An 18,664-nucleotide genomic window follows, 5' to 3' on the forward strand; every position below is an offset into this window, starting at 1 on the left:
CGAAACTCCGTCTCAAAAAAAAAAAAAAAAGCTTTATAAATATTCCGAAGGATAATTGCACCTAACAAGTATCTGGCTAGGACATTCCACAGTGGATTGGCAGGGAGAGCTACTATTTTTCTCATCACAGGAGTTTCTCTCCTATTTTTTCACCAGACGCTAGACCCCTGAAAGAGATCGGCAATCTATTAGAGTATGTGGCTAAAATATTGTAGCTCCTAGCATCAGACTGCCCATGCACTGGATGCACGCACACATGGGTTCATTTGGACAGTCTAAGTTTGACAATGAACTATTGCTAAAAACTTTTTTGAAAAAGAGAAAACGTTACTGTGTCGAACCAGTATCCCTCTGGGGAACGGTGGCCATTGCCTGGTGAAAAGAATCACCACTAGTACCTTTTAATCGAGTAACAGCAGACACTTCATCACACTGCCTCTGACTGACTAGTCCATGGACAACCACCTAACAGTGCTGGTCCTGGGCACTGTGCCTCATTGCACACACACGGCTTTTGTGCACGGCTTTCAGCTCTTTTCATAGCATCTTAGGAGGCAGACGGGCCTGTATCAGCCCGCTCCTTCTCCACTGAAGAAATTGGGGCTGAAGGAGGTGAAGTGACTTGCCTACATTCAGACAGCGCTCGGGTGGGACAGCTGGGACTTGGCCTCACAGTGGGGGCCTCCTCGTTTGCGACTGTTGATCAGATGGAGGCGTTCCCTGAGTTCCACTCCAAAAGTTCACTTGTAATCCAGTTATTAGCAACACGGAATATTTTCCTCAACGAATCGTGTTGTATACACTGTATCATAAGGAATTCCAATCCAGTTACCCCCATCTTCACGGCACAATTTCTATGGTAACATACATTCTCAATTCCAGCTGGAAATAGATTAGTCCCTGCGCCAGCAGGGATGGGTGGGGCATTGCAATGACTTAGAATTTTTGAAATACCAAATCTGGATGGAAATTTGAACTCATCCAGCACAACTGTTCATTCTTATGGTTTGAGATATCAAGAAACAGAGAGGATGAATCACTTGACTTGTTTAGTCTTTTTGTAATGCCCAAAGAGACAGACAAGAGCTGACATTCAGCCTGACCCGCTGGGCAGACTGTGTCTCGCGGTCCAGGGCTGGAAACAGGGTATCTTTTTCTGAAGGTGCTAAGCTATATACCTGTGGGGATAAATCTGCCCAGAGAAGAGGCCTTTTCTAGTTAGCACAAATGTGCTGTGCAGTTTTGCCTGCTTGGAAATTCATATGAATTTAATATGATGGTCTGGGTGAGTCTGGCTCCCGCTGTTCAATGTTGCCTGTGAGATTCCTCCACTGTTGAACGCAGCTGTACTGTTCGTTTTCAATACTGTATCGTATTCCATCAAATGAATGTGACACAATTTGTCCATTCTTCTTTTCAAAGATATTTGGATTATTTCCAGTTTTATGGCGTTAACATTCGTTTAGTTCTTAATGTTTCATGATTATAAAGACTACTGTGAGATTCAGGTCTTTTAAACACTTGAAGTTTGCAAGTGACTGCACCAGGCCCCATTTCTAGAGTTTCTGATTCAGTGGATATGGGGCGGGGCCCCAACATGAACACTTCATTTTCTAGTAAATTCCAGGTGGCGGTGATGATGCCTGGCCTGAGGACCACCTTGGAAAAATCACTGCTGTACTGGAATTTCTCTCGGTGTTCTCATTTAGCGAATAAGACATGTTTCTTGCAGGTGCTGAAGATTCCTTTAGGGAAGGTATTTTTGGGTTACAGACTGATTGTAAAAACTAGTCTCAGCTGAAATTTCTGAACTAAAGAGAAATCAATACTGTAGCACACACACCGTTTAATATTGGATTCTGAGAGTTCAAAGGGCATGCTGTTTGCTCCCACATTGTGTCCATGGGGCCCTGACAAAGGCTGGGTTGTTCATATTTGACTGGGGCTGGGGAGGTGGAGGGATGGGAAGAAGAGGAAGAGGGAAGGGAGGGCTGGTGGTTTTAAGAACTCTGAAGCCTACCTCTTACTACTGAGTGTGTGAAATGAGAGGAAGGCCAGTTCCTCTTGTCTAAAGGCCTCTCCTGTTCTCTCTGCTCCTCACTGTCTGAGACTCTGAGGGCTTGCTCAAAGTGAATCTGTCAGAAAATGAGTTTAACCACACTCTATTTGAAAGTGAATGTGATTTCCATACAATATTAATGAATAAAATTTGTGTTTAGGTATTCTGTTTTATCTACTCAAAATGTTTTTTTTTTCTCTTTAAGGAAAGATGAAGTTATCAATAGAAGCCAGTGATGTTCCCTCTGTTTCTAGTCACTAGTTCTCTCACAAAGCACAACTGAAGAGGTCTTTTCAGTGGAAAAGGTTATGATGAACAATGGCAATGGCTCCCAAGTCATTCAGGGGGCCACTGGACCTTGATAGGATGCTCTTAACTTAGAATACGTTCTGTACACTTTCCTCACGCACGCAGAACACTTAAACTTCCCAACTGAAAAGAAAACGAAAACGGTTTCAAAGTAATATACTCAAAGCCTTGATCTGTAGGTGGGCGGAGAAATGATGGTTTAAATGCTGCACTTCCTGTTCTACCTCCCACCCTTCCTAGATGCCGATGACAAAGGTCAGAAACCAGCATTTTACCTGCTGGTGTGAGGATCAGGGCTTGCAGAATGTCTGACAGGGAAATAATACCCACAATACTATCTGCTTCATTGACCACCACCAGCCGATGGACCTGCAAAGAGAAAAGCAGGACACGTGAAAATTAATATTTAAAAAAGGTTTAAAATGGACATTAGAAAAAATGTCCTGTCATGTTTTCACATGATGAACACATCCCTCCAGCCTGGGGAATAACAGTGAGACATGGTCTCTACAAAAACATTAGACAGTGGCTGGCTGTGCTGGTGTGCACCTGTGGTCCCAGTTACTTGGTGGGAAGATTGCTTGGGCCCGGGAAGTGGAGGTTGCAGTGGGCCAAGATCGCACCAGTGCACTCTAGCTTGGGTGACAGAGTGCGACCCTGTCTCAAAAAAACAAAAAAGCCACACACACACATACACACCCCATAAATGAATAAATGAGGGAAAGTAGCTGCAGACAGACCCATACGATGACCTTAGGCTCTAATGTTCAATGTGTTACTGTCTGATTTCCTGGAAGACCCACTCCGTACTGAACAGTCACAGCCCTGGTGGAAAACAGGGACACAGGCAGGAGAAGGAAAGAGGGGAAAGCTATCTATCTCCTGTCTCTAATGATACTGATTTGTCTCTAATTCAAGCTGATTTGCTTGCTTACTTTTAAGAAATATGAGCTAGCTATGCCCTGCTGAGTTTTCAATTTTCAAAATATTAATACAGAAAAGATACAACTCAAACACGAAGCGCAACGTAGCTATAATATACCGTTAAACATAACAGTTTTAATTTCTAAAAGTTGTATGTCAGTTTCTAATAACTATCAGGTACTTGTCTTATTAATACATGGGAAAGAAGTCCAGATGATGACGGAAACGAAAAAACAAGGTCGTAGCTCTTACAAGGGTTTTATTTTCTGCAGTGTCTTTTCTCTGTGAAGTTCATATATTAAGACTCGCATCCAAGAGGATAAATGAGTTATAATGAAGTGGGATAGACTACGTTCACCTCTAGTTTTCTGCTCTGAAATCTCTGATAAGTGACTCCAGAGCGTTTTGAGGTGTTTCTCTAACAGGTATTTCACCCGCAGGAAGGGAGCGGCGTCGCTATTCTCTTAAAAGCTTCATGATGGCCGGGCGCGATGGTTCACGCCTGTAATCCCAGCACTTTGGGACGCCAAGGCGGGCAGATCACCTGAGGTCAGGAGTTCAAGACCAGCCTGACCAATATGGTGAAACCCTGTCTCTACTAAAAATACGAAAATTAGCCAGGAGTGCTGGTGGGCACCTGTAGTCCCAGCTACTCAGGAGGCTGAGACAGGAGAATTGCTTGAACCTGGGAGGTGGAGGTTGCAGTGAGCTGAGATCGTGCCACTGCACTCCAGCCTGGGCAACAGAGCGAGACTGTGTCTTAAAAAAAAAAAAAAAAAGGCTTCGGAACTTGGGGCTGGGTGCAGTGGCTCACGCCTGTAATCCTAGCACTTTGGGAGGCTGAGGTGGGCAGATCACAAGATCAAGTGCTCGAGACCAGCCTGACCAACATGGTGAAACCCTGTCTCTACCAAAAACACAAAAATTAGCCGGGCGTGGTGGTGCATTCTGTAATCCCAGCTACTCAGGAGGCTGAAGCAGGAGAATCGCTTGAACCTGGGAGGCGGAGGCTGTAGTCAGCTGAGATTGCGCCACTGCACTCCAGCCTGGGCAGAGTGAGATTTTGTCTCAAAAAAAAAAAAAAAAAAGGCTTCAGAACTTGGGACGCAGCAGCTCTGTGCCAGCTGCACCCTGGAAGACCCTCTCTGTATTGAATGGTGATACCCCTGATAGAAAACAGGGACATAGGAAGGAGATAGGAAGAGGGGGAAATCCAGTTTTTGTATTTTGTCTCAAATAATACTGTGTGGGTGACGTTTCTGTCATAGCTTGCTTTACGTAAATAATAATAACAATAATGGCTTGGTCATCTTTCTCGTGGCAGTCAGCATAAATTTCTTTTAAATGTTTCTCTAAAAAAGCTTTCAGGTTCATCAGTAATCCTGTGATATAACACAGCACAATTATTTGCTAACTATAATCACACATTAAAATGATAGTTCACATTTGTCTTCTACACTGAAGACATGTTATTGATTACATTCAATAGTGGATATTAGCCGGGCGCAGTGGCTCACGCCTGTAATCCCAGCACTTTGGGAGGCCGAGGCGGGCGGATCATGAGGTCAGCAGATCAAGACCATCCTGGCTCACACGGTGAAACCCCGTCTCTACTAAAAATACAAAAAATTAGGTGGGTGCAGTGGTGGGCGCCTGGAGTCCCAGCTACTCGGGAGGCTGAGGCAGGAGAATGGCTTGAACCCGGGAGGCGGAGCTTGCAGTGAGCCGAGATCGTGCCACTGCACTCCAGCCTGGGCGATAGAGCGAGACTCTGTCTCAAAAAAAAAAAAAAATAGTGGATATTAAACAGATATCTTTTGAACTCTGATGGTTAAGGGAAATCATCTCATCCAGAGAATTAAGTAGTTCTCTCAGACTGAAATGACTCCCCACATATTTTCTTGTCATCTGCTGTTGAGTCAAACTTATGTATGTCCCTTGTTGGAGGTACCTAAAAGTTAGTGTTCTATTTATGTCACATAAATAAATGGAGTCATCACTGATACTGTACACCCTTCTCCTAGCTACATTAAAGCTAAAAACTGTTATTTTTTTGGTCCTTCTGTGACGAGTCATCTTGTGAAGGAATTTTTTTTTTTTAGACGGAGTCTTTTATTTGGGGTGTTACACAAAGTACATTTGAAAATCTTATAAGCAGTAAAGTCTAAGGAAATCGGACTGCTGAGGTGCAGGAAACTGGGAGTTACTAGATTATTTGCTATTTATCTAATTGAGGAAAGAGAGATACTGGTAGGAAGAGAGAAAAAAGTTTTACTGACTTATCATTCACTTTGTTAAAATATATATTACGCACTTTAAATTTTGAATTCATAAATATTCAAATGGAACTTAAAGCTTCCGGGACTTTTGTTTTCTCAAAACAAAATGTATCCATAGATATAGATACATAGATCTATTTAGAGACAGGATCTTGCTCTGCTGCCGAGACTGGAGTGCAGTGGCACCACCACAGTTCACTGAAATATCAAGCTCTTGGATTCAAGGGATCCTCCTTCCTCAGCTTCCCTATTAGCTATGACTACAGGTCCAAGCTACCACGCCCAGCCCAGCTAATATATTTTTATTTTTAGTAAAAACAAGGTCTTATTATGTTGTCCACACTGTGAAACATATATAGTTTAAACTATGAATGTATCTTACCAGTTTATTTGATTCAGCTATGATATCAGGACTTTTCCATTCAATTCAATTCAACAAACCTTTAGAGATCGCCTATATGCCAAGTAGTGTGCCAGGTTCTGGGACAGGAGAGAATCCCATCTGACTGAACCTGGAGGCTGCCTCGCTGGCCCCTTCCTGAGATTCAGGCTTCCGGAGGCAACATTCACCACGGGGGACTTGTTGCAGTGGACTTCGGGGGAGCAGGACTGGGAAAGCCATCTCACCTCAGCTCTTACTATTCTGTCCACAATGGTCTCCAGTATTTCCAGCTTATTGCACTTCACAACACCTTCAAAATACTGTGAACGGTGCTGAAGGGCCTGGGTCACTGTGATATCTAGGTTATTGTATGTTTTCTCAGCAGCAAGATTCTGTAATGAAGCAAGAGAATAAATTATATCCTTTCATTTCAGTTCACTTCAATGACCAAAATTAGTGAGCTTAAGAGAGCCTGATTTCTAAAAACTTTAATGCTTATCTGAATTTAGTACCTGCATACATCAGATTTCTTTCTGGCTTACAACATGCCATTGCTACTGTTATTTCGTCAACACATCAATCACAATTAAAGATAACCATATTACAAGGTCTACCTTCCTTACGAAACAACATTGTTAAACTTTGATAGTATATCCTGCCAAAGACTGCCCCCCAATTTTTACCCTCTAATGCTCTCTACCATGCATGGATAAAATCTCTGGCAAGGTGGGCTGACATCTGTAAAGGGTGGTGAGTGCCACAGGGCTAGAAATGCTGCAGCAACGGACCTTCTCAACAAGCTCCCTGGGGAACCAGGTTTCTGCTGGGAAGGCTTTGGGGGACGCATGGGGATCAAGCAACCACAGGAAGAACAGGCTTGATGAGCTCCATGGATCCAAATGGCTTCATGGGGCTCTCATTCATTTTAGCGGGTCCCACTCAACCAAAATGCCAATCAGCATATTTCTCGGTGACTATTATGTTTAACATAACAATAGTGTGAAGCAAAGGGTTTGAGACAGCTGCAAAAGAATGTTTAATGTGGGGTCAGTATTGTGGTAAAAAATGGCGTGCACATTTGGGGCTATAAAGTGTCAGTCCCCTTTTCTTCTTTAGAACAGTGGCTCCCAATCAGTAAGCAATGGGATGCACCCGACAAAGGAGCCATGAGCCCACGTGTGCACTATGCACACGCCTAGAGGCGAATAAATCAGGCCTACTACGTGGAAACAAGAACATTTAAAATACATACACATGCTATGGCAGTGCATAAAATATGCATGTGTTGTAAAGATGAAAAATTATAAAATGCTACTAATATATAATTAATTGCTAAACCAATGCAGATTAAAAGTACAATTACTATAGAAGGTCTATAAAATTCTGATAATATCCTCACACCCCAAAAGGTTAGAAATTATTAAATTAAGAAACAAGAGAAAAACATAAAAACACATTACATGAATGTTTAAAATGCATTCTAGGTGACAGATTGAACAAAATTAAAATACTTACAATTACATCAAATTTGGAATAAATATCTACAACTTTTCCTAAAAATGAAAAATATATGTTAGAAAAATGTCTTAAGGAACAAAAAGAAACTCATTTAAAATCAGTTTTAATGACACAATTACTAAAAGTTAAACACTGATAAATAACCTTGTCTATTTTAAATGGAAACTTAGGTAGATATAAAATCATATTTTAATGGACATATGAAAATAAACCAATTAGACATTTTTTATGATCCTGAGTGCCCCTTGGTGCTGAATTTATTCACCATATCCAAGTCTTCATTTTCCCCATGTATCTTCTGTGCCAGGTCATCTCACAATAATTGCACCCTGAGATAAACAATTATTTCTGTCTGACTGTCAGCGCCAACACACAAACCTGACTCATCCACAACAGGCAGAGCTGATATTCGTCTTTCCACAAATATGTTCAAGGCTTTGATGATGGGAGTGTCTGGATGTATGAAGGCAATGTTGTGGTATGTTCCTATTCCAAGCTCATCCAGGTTCTGCTTCATGAAGGCAGGCTTTGGCATATCAGACATCTAAACAGGAAGATAAACGCAAATGTTCTAGACCCAGAACACACCCTTGTCATGTTCAAGTGTCCGGATTTGAATGAAAAAGTATGTCCAACAAATTAAAGTTAGTTTTTTCTAACAGTCTACCTGGATGCCTGAATTAACATGAGAAAATTACAAAGAACTGTATCTTTTGTTTGAACCAGTTTGTATGTCTATGCTTCTATTTAACTACTCACAAACTACTGCAAAGCATTAATACTGTAACATTTTTCCATCTCCTCTTCACTCACTAAGAACGCGTATAGAACCAGGGAAGAACAGGTCTATTTGGGATATTAAGACCTGTAAGCCACCAAGAATTGAATCCTTTATTCTTAATTGTTCATGTTAAATTCCTGGTCCTGCTGTCAGGATTAAGTAATATTTATTAAGAACCTACACATTTCCAAACCCAAAGCATTTAACGGCAGCTGTCTGAGCCGCTGCTAAGCTAGTCCTCATGCCACCCGCCTCTACATCCTGAATTCTCCTTGGAGAGCTCCAATTTTTGTCTACTAGGAACAAAGAAGCCAGCTGAACAGAATTAAAAGAATCTTTAAAAATTAACTTTTCATGGGCTGTTTTAAAGGAGGAGGGATATGGCAGGAGAGAAAAGTCTAGGCTCATGTTTGAGTATAACAAAATAAGGTCTACGGTTTCAAAAATCCACCTTTTATAAAGGGTATAGTTGATTCCATCCTCCTGGTGTACCTTATAATTATCAGGAAAAGATGAACAATTAGAAGAAACAAAATGTTCAAGTCAAAGAGTTCATCAATATTCAAATCATGAGACTCCTAGAAATTTAGAGAAAAAAAAAGAAAGACCTATTAGGTCATCTAGTCCATCTCAATACAGCTAATTCCCTGTTGCATACTATATGCTTAGGCTAATTTTCAAATGTCTTGAAGGGTAATGCTCCTTTTTTCTCCGAAAATGATCTCATAATTCAGTAAAAATCAGGCTCTGAAATGTCTTTAAGTTCTGTATTTTTAACTGAAAACCTTTAGTTAGCTGAATATTCTGGTAGCCTGATTCTAATTACCATATTGGCCCAAATATGAGGCAGTACTGGGCAGAGGCAACTTCCTCTCCTTTTTATAGAAGATAAAAATCTGAAGCAGCTCTGCAAAAGAATGATCTCACACTTTTACTCCCTCTTGTGCAACAGCACACTAGCAGAAATAGTTTGGGCTTGGGAGTCAGAGAGACTCCCGGGTTTGCAATCTACCACTTAATATCCACGTGACTTGGGGCACGTTTCCCAGCCAGGTGTCCTGTGTATGCAAGGTGTGCAAACGCCTCCCTCCCATGGCCCCTGCGTGGAGGAAAGCATGGGGAGTGAGGAACGCTCGAAAGAGATCCTGGCTCTACCGCTTCCCAGCCACGAAACCTTGGCAAAGCTACTTAGCCTTTCTTAGCTGCATCCCTATAAAATAGGATTAATAAAAATACCTACCTGATAGGGTAGCAGCGAGGATGAGATTATGTAAAGTGCTTAGAACAGTGCCGGACATACAGTAATCAGCTCTTATGATTAATATTATTTTAAAATGATGACTCTAAGGATTAAGTGAGCTGCAGGCCTGGCACGTGGGGGCCCTGAATACATCCTTCCCACCCCGTGCTCCCTCTGTTCCTATTAAACTTCAACTACTAAAGCGGCTGCATTCCCAGATGTACAGTCTGATAAACAATGTGGATGCATCCCTAATCCTTTTTTCCTAGATTATCGCCTTTATTAAACTTCAAACTTGAGTTTTTTTGTAAATTACTCTTCCCTACCTTCTTTCTTAGTACAGCATGGTTAAATAAATGTTATTTATATACGTAAATGATTAAAATACAAGACCGGGTTGATTGACAAGATATTTCTCTCAATCACTAAGCCCTCTGTGCTGCTGTCAGCAAAAGGGGTCCCTCAAGCTGCCTCCAGGGCAGGAGCTTCAGCTCCTTCACACTGCACCAGAACACTATTTTAGGTCCTTAGGTGAAACCATGGGGAGGAAAATGGGAAAGCTAATTTGAAGTACATTTTTAATATCTGTTACAGTTTTGAAAAAACAACTCTTCAAATTACTTCTTCAGAACGATTAAGACCTTCTACTGGTTCTATTTGACTGATTACTTACAACCTCAAATTTCATGCATGTAATTAAAAGAAAAACATAAAAAGCCTCTCATAAACTCTCTGTTCTTCCTGAGTCTCTTTTAATGTTTCCAACCAAACAGGCTCAAAGTTCTGGATACTATGGAGCCAGCTCATTTCAAGTAGCTGAGAAAACCTACAGGTAATACAGGCCTTATTTGGACCAACATGGTATTCTCTTGCCAAAATTCTATTTACTTCGGGTTTTTCTCTCACTGCTGCAGTTTATAAGAAGATAATCTTGAGGACAGCATTTTTTGGAACATGTTTCTAAAACCATGCCACCAATAAAAGCAACATAAAGCAATTTTTGCTCTAGATATTAGTTCAATTTATCTTGTACAACAGTCCTTAATTGGACTTGCAGATTGCCTTATTTCCCCTCATATGTTGGTGATAAATGTTTTAATTGAAAGAGAGAATGCCGAGTTTTGTTTTTAAAATTGTTTTGATACTTGCACTAAAAGGTGATTGCTTTTAAATTGGAATCAACTTTAAGAATGTACAATTCAGAGAGCAGTAAGTTGAGAAACTGAAGTTTAGGAAGGGAGACCTCAAAACTAACAATTTCTTCTATTGAGGGTAACAGGAGCCAATTTACTTGAAGTACATTATTTGATAAGTAAATGCAATTATGTCTTTAGAAACGCTAAAAACTACTTACAAAAAGCTGGAGGAACTTGAGGATTCTTTTGTGGGTAAGTATATAAAGTGCATTCCCACTGATAGGGTCAATAACGGGCAATCTGTGGATTTTATTTTTGATCAAGGAGTATACAGCATCGAAGAGGCTGTGGGAGAAGTCATTAAAGTTGTTAGGAGGCTTTCAAGAAAAATCAGAACACTTTGGACTACCCCTGCCTTAAAGCACTTCCAGTGTTTTTATTATCACAATAGTAACAGTGTTTTGGAAGAGTTTTAAATTAGAGATCTCAGCAAATTTTTCATTTTTCACAATCTATATTAACATATCTCAAATACAAGTGCAAGCTACAAATCTCTAGAAGAGGAGATTTTTTTTGGTTTGTTGTTTTGAGCCAGGGTCTTGGCTCTGTTGCCTGCCGTCATGGCTCACTGCAGCCTTGACGTCCCGGGCTCAGGTGATCCTCCTACCTCAGCCTCTTGAGTAGCTGGGACTACAGGCATGCGCCACCTTTCTTTTTTGTAGACATGGGGTTTTGCCATGTTGCCCAGGCTGCTCTCGAACTCCTGAGCTCAAGTGATCCACCCATCACGGCCTCCCACAGTGCTGGGATTACAGGCATGAGCCCTTGCACCCAGCCAGGAAGAGGAGTTTTTTTTTAAAGAGTGTATTTAGTTATTTTATTTGAAAGACAACGAAACCTAAATCCTTAGAAAAGCAAACAGATGCATCGTATTAGCAAGACAGCAAAGGCTGTAGCAGCAAGCCCTCTGCATTGGTGAGTGGGCAAACTGGCCCTACCCCGGGCCGGCCTGGCTAGGAGATATTGTAGGGCCAACATTTCTGTTCCACTTGGTCCCTCTCCTGGGACTGCCAGTAAGAAGGCTGTTATACCTTTTTGTTAGGGCTTGGAAATAAAATGAAAATAAATATTTTAATTTTTCTCTGTACTGGATTTGAGTTTGAAAGATGCTTTTACACAAATGTGGAAATGTATCACAGTCAAACCAGAAGAAGGCTTGGATAAAAAAGGATGGGCCAGACGACTACACAGGAGGCAGCTCATGCTCTGACCACATCTGAACTGACATCTAACATACACTGATGTTTAAACACTAGTGTGGAGCAGAATTGCCAAGGGAGTTGTTTAAATGCGTATTCCTGGGCCCTATCCTGATTTAGCAGGTCAGGGGTAAAAGCCCAGGAATCTGCAATTTCAACACGCCCCCCCAGATTGGCCGAGATCTTCATGACGGTTTAGTATGACCCTATTACTAGTCCATTATCAATCCTTAGCACCAGCAATGGCTGTGATTTTTGTAGTGTTGCTAGATTTACTGAATGCGTACAGTGTAGCTGGAATTAAGGAGGCGGGCCCTGTTTGGAATGAAGAACATGTTTATTTGTTTCTTTCTTTCTATCATGATGATAAAACACATAGATCTGAATGAATGTTTTCAAAGGAAACAAAAAACAAGTTTACCTTGCATCTGGAGATATATTCACTAAAGGCTTAAATGTTTCTTGTAAATAAAGCTCTGTATTTATAGAAAGAAAATATGCAGTTAGTAACACATTTGCTGTTTGCAGTTATAACACAAATTCAAATACCCTTCAGTTTACGGTTAATAGTTAGAAGGATTAAAAATTCAAATAAAAAGAAATTTAATTTGCCTAAAACTCCTGTGTTAATTACAGTTATGGCTATTTTAAACAACTTCCAAACTGTTTTCAGGATGTTGCATTTGAAGAAAAATTAAATATTAAAAAACAATGTGACAGTAAGTGTTTATAAAATCAGGAAAAACAAAGAAATCTGATAAAAGAGCAATACCAGCAGAGGTCACTAGAATGCTACCAGGTTCACATTACTCTCAAGAAATGAAGCAATTATGAAATTTAAAAAATCAATTTCCATAAGTTATAAGATAAAATCAGTTATAACAAACTTCGTTCTTTAAATATTCTTAAGTATTATTTTACCAAATTGATGCTCAAAACCTACTGCATTGTGGGCATCTTTCCAGCATATAAAAAGTGTTTTTTTCTGAAGACATCAACTGCAATTAATTTGCTTTTCCAAGGTTTCTTTTTTTTTCTGAGACAGAGTCTCACTCTGTCGCTCAGGCTGGAGTGCAGTGGCATGATCTGGGTTCACTGCAATCTCTGCCTCCCGGGTTCAAGCAATTCTCCCACCTCAGCCTCCCAAATAGCTGGGACTAAAGGTGCACGTCACCACACCCTGCTAATTTTTTTTGTATTTTTAAGTAGAGATGGTGTTTCATGATGTTGGCCAGGCTGGTCTCGCACTCCTAACCTCAGGTGATCCACCTACTTCGGCCTCCCAAAGTGCTGGGATTACAGGCATGAGGCCCTGTGCCCAGCCTAATTTTTTTTTTTTTTTTTTGAGAAGGAGTTTTGTTCTGTCGCCCAGGCTGGAGTGCAGCAGCACCATCTTGGCTCGCTGCAACCTCTGCCTCCTAGGCCCAAGCGAGTCTCCTGCCTCAGCCTCCCGAGTAGCTGGGATTACAGGTGCGCACCACCACACCTGGCTACTTTTTTGTATTTTTAGTAGAGACAGGGTTTCACCATGTTGGCTAGGCTGGTCTTGAACTCCTGACCTCAGGTGATCCACCCGCCTCGGCTTCCCAAAGTGCTGGGATTACAGGCGTGAGCTACCGCGCCCGGCTCTAATTTTGTATTTTTAGTAGAGGCGGGGTTTCACCATGTTGGTCAGGCTGGTCTTGAACTCCTGATCTCAAGTGATCCACCTGCTTTGGCCTCCCAAAGTGCTGGGATTACAGGTGTGAGCCACCGCACCCGGCCTTGCTTTACCGAGGTTTCTATACAGAAGGCGTTTAAGAATATTTTGGCATTATTATTACTACCAAATATCATGTAATGTCAAAATGTAAACATACTTAAACCTTGGTCTAACAGCACTTGTACAGTAGAACTGGATAAGAAGTATCTATCTTGGTGTTACACAATCACTGCACAACAGGCCGTACAGATCCCATGCCAAATTTGTTTAGGTTGGTTTGTCAAAGCCGTAATAAACCAAATCCATCACTCAGTGAAACTTCTAAATCGTTTGGATTTGAAAGGGCCCCTGGGGGTGTCAGAGTACTCCAAGATGTACTCTGATTTCACAGCCAGTTACAAAGGTTGCTTCTCCTATCAAGCATATTATGGGAAAAATAGAACCAAACTCTTCAATTTTGAATTCAAAATTTTCCTTTAGTTGGTCGCTTCATTTCTACCAGCGTTTCCCTGAGCACCCTACAAAGGCTCTGCTGTTGCAGACAGACTGGGTCTGCCCTGATTCCCAACCCCGGTCCTCTCCACCAACCCACCATGACAAGTGTCAGTGAGAACACCACCTTCACAATCATGAAATGCGAATTTAAGAAACGGTTCCATGGCAGAAAAGAGTATCATGATTTTACAGGGTGAATGTCAATGTGACAAAGAAAAGAACACGGTCTTCAAATTACTTCCATGCTATTTGCTCCAAACCATCTAGTTTGAGGTTCATTTTTCCTAAGTTTCTCCACAATTTGTAAAGAAACAATTATTAGGTTTAAATAAGAACAGATGCTTGCTTTTGTTCAAGTTAGGCATGCCTCTGATGCATTTCTTAACACCAAGACAAATCTCTGAGGGTTAGATTTAGCAGTGAACGGTGGCCCCACTGTGGGCAGCGAGGTGGGGCTTGGTTAGCTCATTCATCTTCACATTCCTGGCCCTAGGATAAGGCCTTGCCTGCTGAAGGTGTCCTGTACATGTCTATAAATAGAATGGACAATACTTACATTGTCCAGCTTTAGTACAGTAGCATACTATCAAAATTAAGATAGAAATAAAGAGAATGTTTTAAATAACATTTTATGGAGCAGAGAGAAAAGGATCTGCAAAATTAAAACATACTTTTCATACTAAACATAGCTTTCCCGATACTAAAAGATTTTAAACATCCAATAGTGCTTACCCCTCCATGTTTCAATTTTATGTTCCTCTAATTCATAAATCTGTACCTGCAAATAAAAAAATTCTTATTTATAAATATACATATACAACATACAAAAAATATTTGGAAAATGAAACAAAACATAGCTTTGATAATAGCATTTTCTATTTGCAATTAGAAAATAAGGCAGCCAGGTGCGGTTGCTCGTGCCTGTAATCTCAGCACTTTGGGAGACCAAGGTGGGCAGATCACCTGAGGTCAGGAGTTCGAGACCAGCCTGGCCAACATGGTGAACCCTCATCTGTACTAAAAATACAAAAATTAGCCAGGCATAGTGGTGGGTGCCCGTAGTCCCAGCTACCCGGGAGGCTGAGGCAGGAGAATTGCTTGAACCCGGGAGGCAGAGGTTGCAGTGAGCTGAGATGGTACCACTGCATTCCAGCCTGGGCAACAGAGTAAGACTCTGTCTCCAAAAAAAAAAAAAAAAAAAAAAAAAAAAGAAAAAAGGAAAATGAGGTGAGATATAGAGAAAAAAATGTATCTGCAAGTTTTTTTTTTTTTTTTTTTGAGACAAGGTCTCATTCTGTCATCCAGGCTGGAGTGCACAAGTGCAATCATGAATCACTGCAGCCTCAACCTCCCAGGCTTAAGTAATCCTCTCAACTCAGCCTCCTGAGTAGCTTGGACTACAGATGTACACCACCATGCCTGGCTAATTTTTGTGGGTTTTTTTTTTTTTGTAGAGATGGGGTTTCACCATGTTGCCCCACTGGTCTCAAACTCCTGGGCTCAAGTGATCCACCCTTCTCAGCTTCCCAAAGTGCTGGGACTATAGGTGTGAGCCACTGTGCCCGGCCTGTATCTACAGATATTAAGAAAAACTTTGGGCTGCATATTTAGATATAACTGCTTTTTTGCAATTTTGATTTCATAATCTACTGCTGAGATTTCTTATATGAGATTTGCTGCATTTCATAGAAATCTATCTATTCAAAAATCATACTTGTGCTGACTTTGCTAGTTCAAAAGCAGAGATATGACCATTATAAGGAAAGCCAGTATTCACTTGCATTGGTAATATTGAAGAAATAATACATTTCATGGGAAATAAATACAGGATATTTACAAAATCTTTGGTAAAACTTCCTAAGAGTACTTTATTTTGTTTTGTTTTGTTTTTCGGAAACGGAGTCTCCCTCTGTCGTCCAGGCTGTAGTGCAGTGGCGCGATATTGGCTCACTGCAACCTCCACCTCCTGGGTTCAAGTGATTCTTGTGCCTCAGCCTCCTGAGTAGCTGGGATTGCAGGTGCCTGCTGCCACACCCAGCTAATTTTTGTATTTTTAGTAGAGACAGGGTTTCACTATGTTGGCTAGGCTGGTCTCGAACTCCTGACCTCAAGTGATCCACTTACCTCGGCCTCCCAAAGTGCTGGGATTACAGGCGTGAGCCACTGTGCCCGGCAAGAACATGTTTCATGAAGAAACTCATTTTTGTATTTTACGTAAGAATTATTGGATAATACTGAGCATTACGAATAAAGCAGTATTAATTGAATTAACTTATACCTTTTAAGTACTCCGAATAGGACTAGTTAAATAGAGTGCGCAATCCTGTCCTTCCCCCACCCTCATGAACAAACAAACAGAAACTAAAAACACAAGACCAAGCAGGCCGAATCTCAGATATCACAAAGTTAGATGAAGGACAAAAGCGGTTTTTAAGCTACGTTCTTTCCAGAACCATCGTATCAGGGACCAGAGAGTTCTGCTACTAAAATTAGCCAGTAGCTGTCTTTTCCTAATTAGCAGGAAAATGTCAAAACTGAATTTATTTTATTTTAATGACTCATTTTTTCTTCTTTAAAATCACAAAGTACATATAATTCTTGTTCTGCAATTGCTGGGATAACTGAATTAAGCTCTACCACATCAACAGGCCCGCAGAGATAAGCAAAACTTACAGAACGTCTAGCTAATAAATATGTAGAATTCTGCTAAGCCAAGGAATTCTGAAAGCTGAATAAAGAATCTATTTTTCCTGAGAATCCCTTCTTTAGGTTTCATACATATAACTTACGGTAAAGATAATTTTATATTGAAGTTCCCTGCACGTTATATATATTTGGAAAATCAACCACCACCAGCACTCCATACCAAAAAAGAAAAACCCAAAAACATTAATAATCTTAAAACACATACATATACCTATACACATACATAGATACGTACAGCTCCAACTACTGACACAGGAACTGGTGCCACTTACCATAGGTGATTTATAGTATCTATGTAGTATATTTATGAAATCTGTAATTGTTAGCATTCCTGGAACAAAGAATTATATGTTACAAATAAAACTATGAAAACATTTTTAAAAATTTCAAATGGCAAGTGAGCCTAGAATATATACTAGAAGAGCTTATAAAATATACTTTGAAGATATCAAGCAGAGTTTAATATATTATTTAAAACTATTGATGTGTTAATTGTGTATACCAAACTGGATATACAAATTTAGCTGAAATTAAACCTGACAGTAAGTACTACGGAACTAACCACAGAATTTGGCAAATCGATGAGAGAAGACTTATTAATTGATACAAATTTGAAAAAAGAATTGCAGTTACATGTAAATAATTTTAAATACTTTAAGATAAAGTATTCCGTAAGCTTTAGAAACGTGACAATTCTGGACACTTGGATTGTTTCCCAAGAAGCATTCTAAACACAATGGTTTTAACAAACAGTTGCCATTTATTGAGTGCTTTTGATGTGCTAGACACTAGGATGACACGGATGAAAAAGACATGAACTTCTTCCCTGACGAAATTAAAACCTAGAAGCAGACGTAACGATCATTTCAAAATAACGTGAAGAATACTAAGAGAGACAATGGCATTGTCTGCTGTGATTCATAAGACAAGTAACAATGGCATTTAGATAGCTGTAAGTTACACAACAGTTTTAACAGTATAACAATGGTCTGGCAGAGACATCAGTCATGTTTACAGCATCTAATTTGCCCTGTCAAAAAGGTGTGCACCAGTGAGATGAGTGCGGGGCCCAAGAATGCCATGCGTGGCCCAAAGTGGGGCAGCTGGCTCACATCTGACTGTGGTGTCCTACGTGGGGTGTGTTCATTGGGCTGGTAAAGACACATAAGCTCTTCAGAGAGCCAAAAAGTTGCTAAATTAAAAGAAATTCAACAACAACAACAAAAGCTCCATAAAAGTTACAACAGTGTGTAGAGTTCTCAATGAGGCCGCAAAAAAAAAAAAAAAAAAAGAAAAAAAGAAAAAAAGGACAACAGTGTTTGGACCTTACTAGCATGTCCACTTTCTTACTCAGTATGTAAAGGCAAGGATTTTTTTTTTTTTTGACAGGGTCTCGCTCTGTCACCCAGGCTGGAGTACAGTGCAGAGATCATGGCCTTGACCTCCTGGGCTCAAGTGATCCTCCCACCTCGGCCTCCTGAGTAGCTAATTTTTGTATGTTTTTGTAGAGATGAGATCTTGCTATGTTGCCCAGGCTGGCCTCGAACTGCTGGGCTCAAGCGATCTCCCTGCCTTGGCCTCCCAAAGTGCTGAGATTACAGGCATGGGACACTGCGCCCTGCCAGCAAGAATGTTCTTTAACTTGGACACATGTTTACTAGGTTGAATTTCAAACCGGCATCTATTAAAATACTTCAGGTTTTCTGCTTTCAACGTTTCCATTTTGGATTTTCCTCAGGCCCACACTGCTTACCTACAAAACTTTGTTTTTTACTCTCCCACAGCGGCGCTGCTCGGACACCGTTGGCTACCAAAGCAAAGAAGGCCTTTTTAACCTGAAGAAAAAGAGGAGAAACAAAACATACTTTCAAAGT

At 40.6% G+C, this 18,664-nt stretch overlaps 1 protein-coding gene across 11 annotated transcripts in view; it reads right to left on the minus strand.

The window, feature by feature from the left end:
• Positions 1–18,664, minus strand: part of PRKAG2 (protein kinase AMP-activated non-catalytic subunit gamma 2) — a 329,233-nt gene that overhangs the window by 1,730 nt on the left and 308,839 nt on the right. For 6 of the 11 annotated variants that reach the window (XM_063667994.1, XM_063667992.1, XM_063667997.1 and 3 more), the window contains 10 exons: positions 18,544–18,625; positions 17,063–17,121; positions 14,817–14,862; positions 12,309–12,363; positions 10,847–10,973; positions 7,850–8,015; positions 7,469–7,506; positions 6,199–6,345; positions 2,644–2,737; positions 401–2,491 (listed from right to left, as the gene is read on the minus strand). In XM_063667994.1, coding sequence (XP_063524064.1) covers positions 2,400–2,491; positions 2,644–2,737; positions 6,199–6,345; positions 7,469–7,506; positions 7,850–8,015; positions 10,847–10,973; positions 12,309–12,363; positions 14,817–14,862; positions 17,063–17,121; positions 18,544–18,625 — 906 coding nt within the window. In that variant the 3' untranslated portion in view covers positions 401–2,399. Of the gene's footprint in view, positions 1–400; positions 2,492–2,643; positions 2,738–6,198; positions 6,346–7,468; positions 7,507–7,849; positions 8,016–10,846; positions 10,974–12,308; positions 12,364–14,816; positions 14,863–17,062; positions 17,122–18,543; positions 18,626–18,664 lie in introns of those variants that run through there. The other 5 variants (XM_054493712.2, XM_054493711.2, XM_054493718.2 and 2 more) reach the window with 2 other exon arrangements.

Source organism: Pongo pygmaeus, chromosome 6 (genome assembly GCF_028885625.2).
Source record: "Pongo pygmaeus isolate AG05252 chromosome 6, NHGRI_mPonPyg2-v2.0_pri, whole genome shotgun sequence".
In the NCBI taxonomy this organism is placed as follows: Eukaryota; Metazoa; Chordata; class Mammalia; order Primates; family Hominidae; genus Pongo; species Pongo pygmaeus.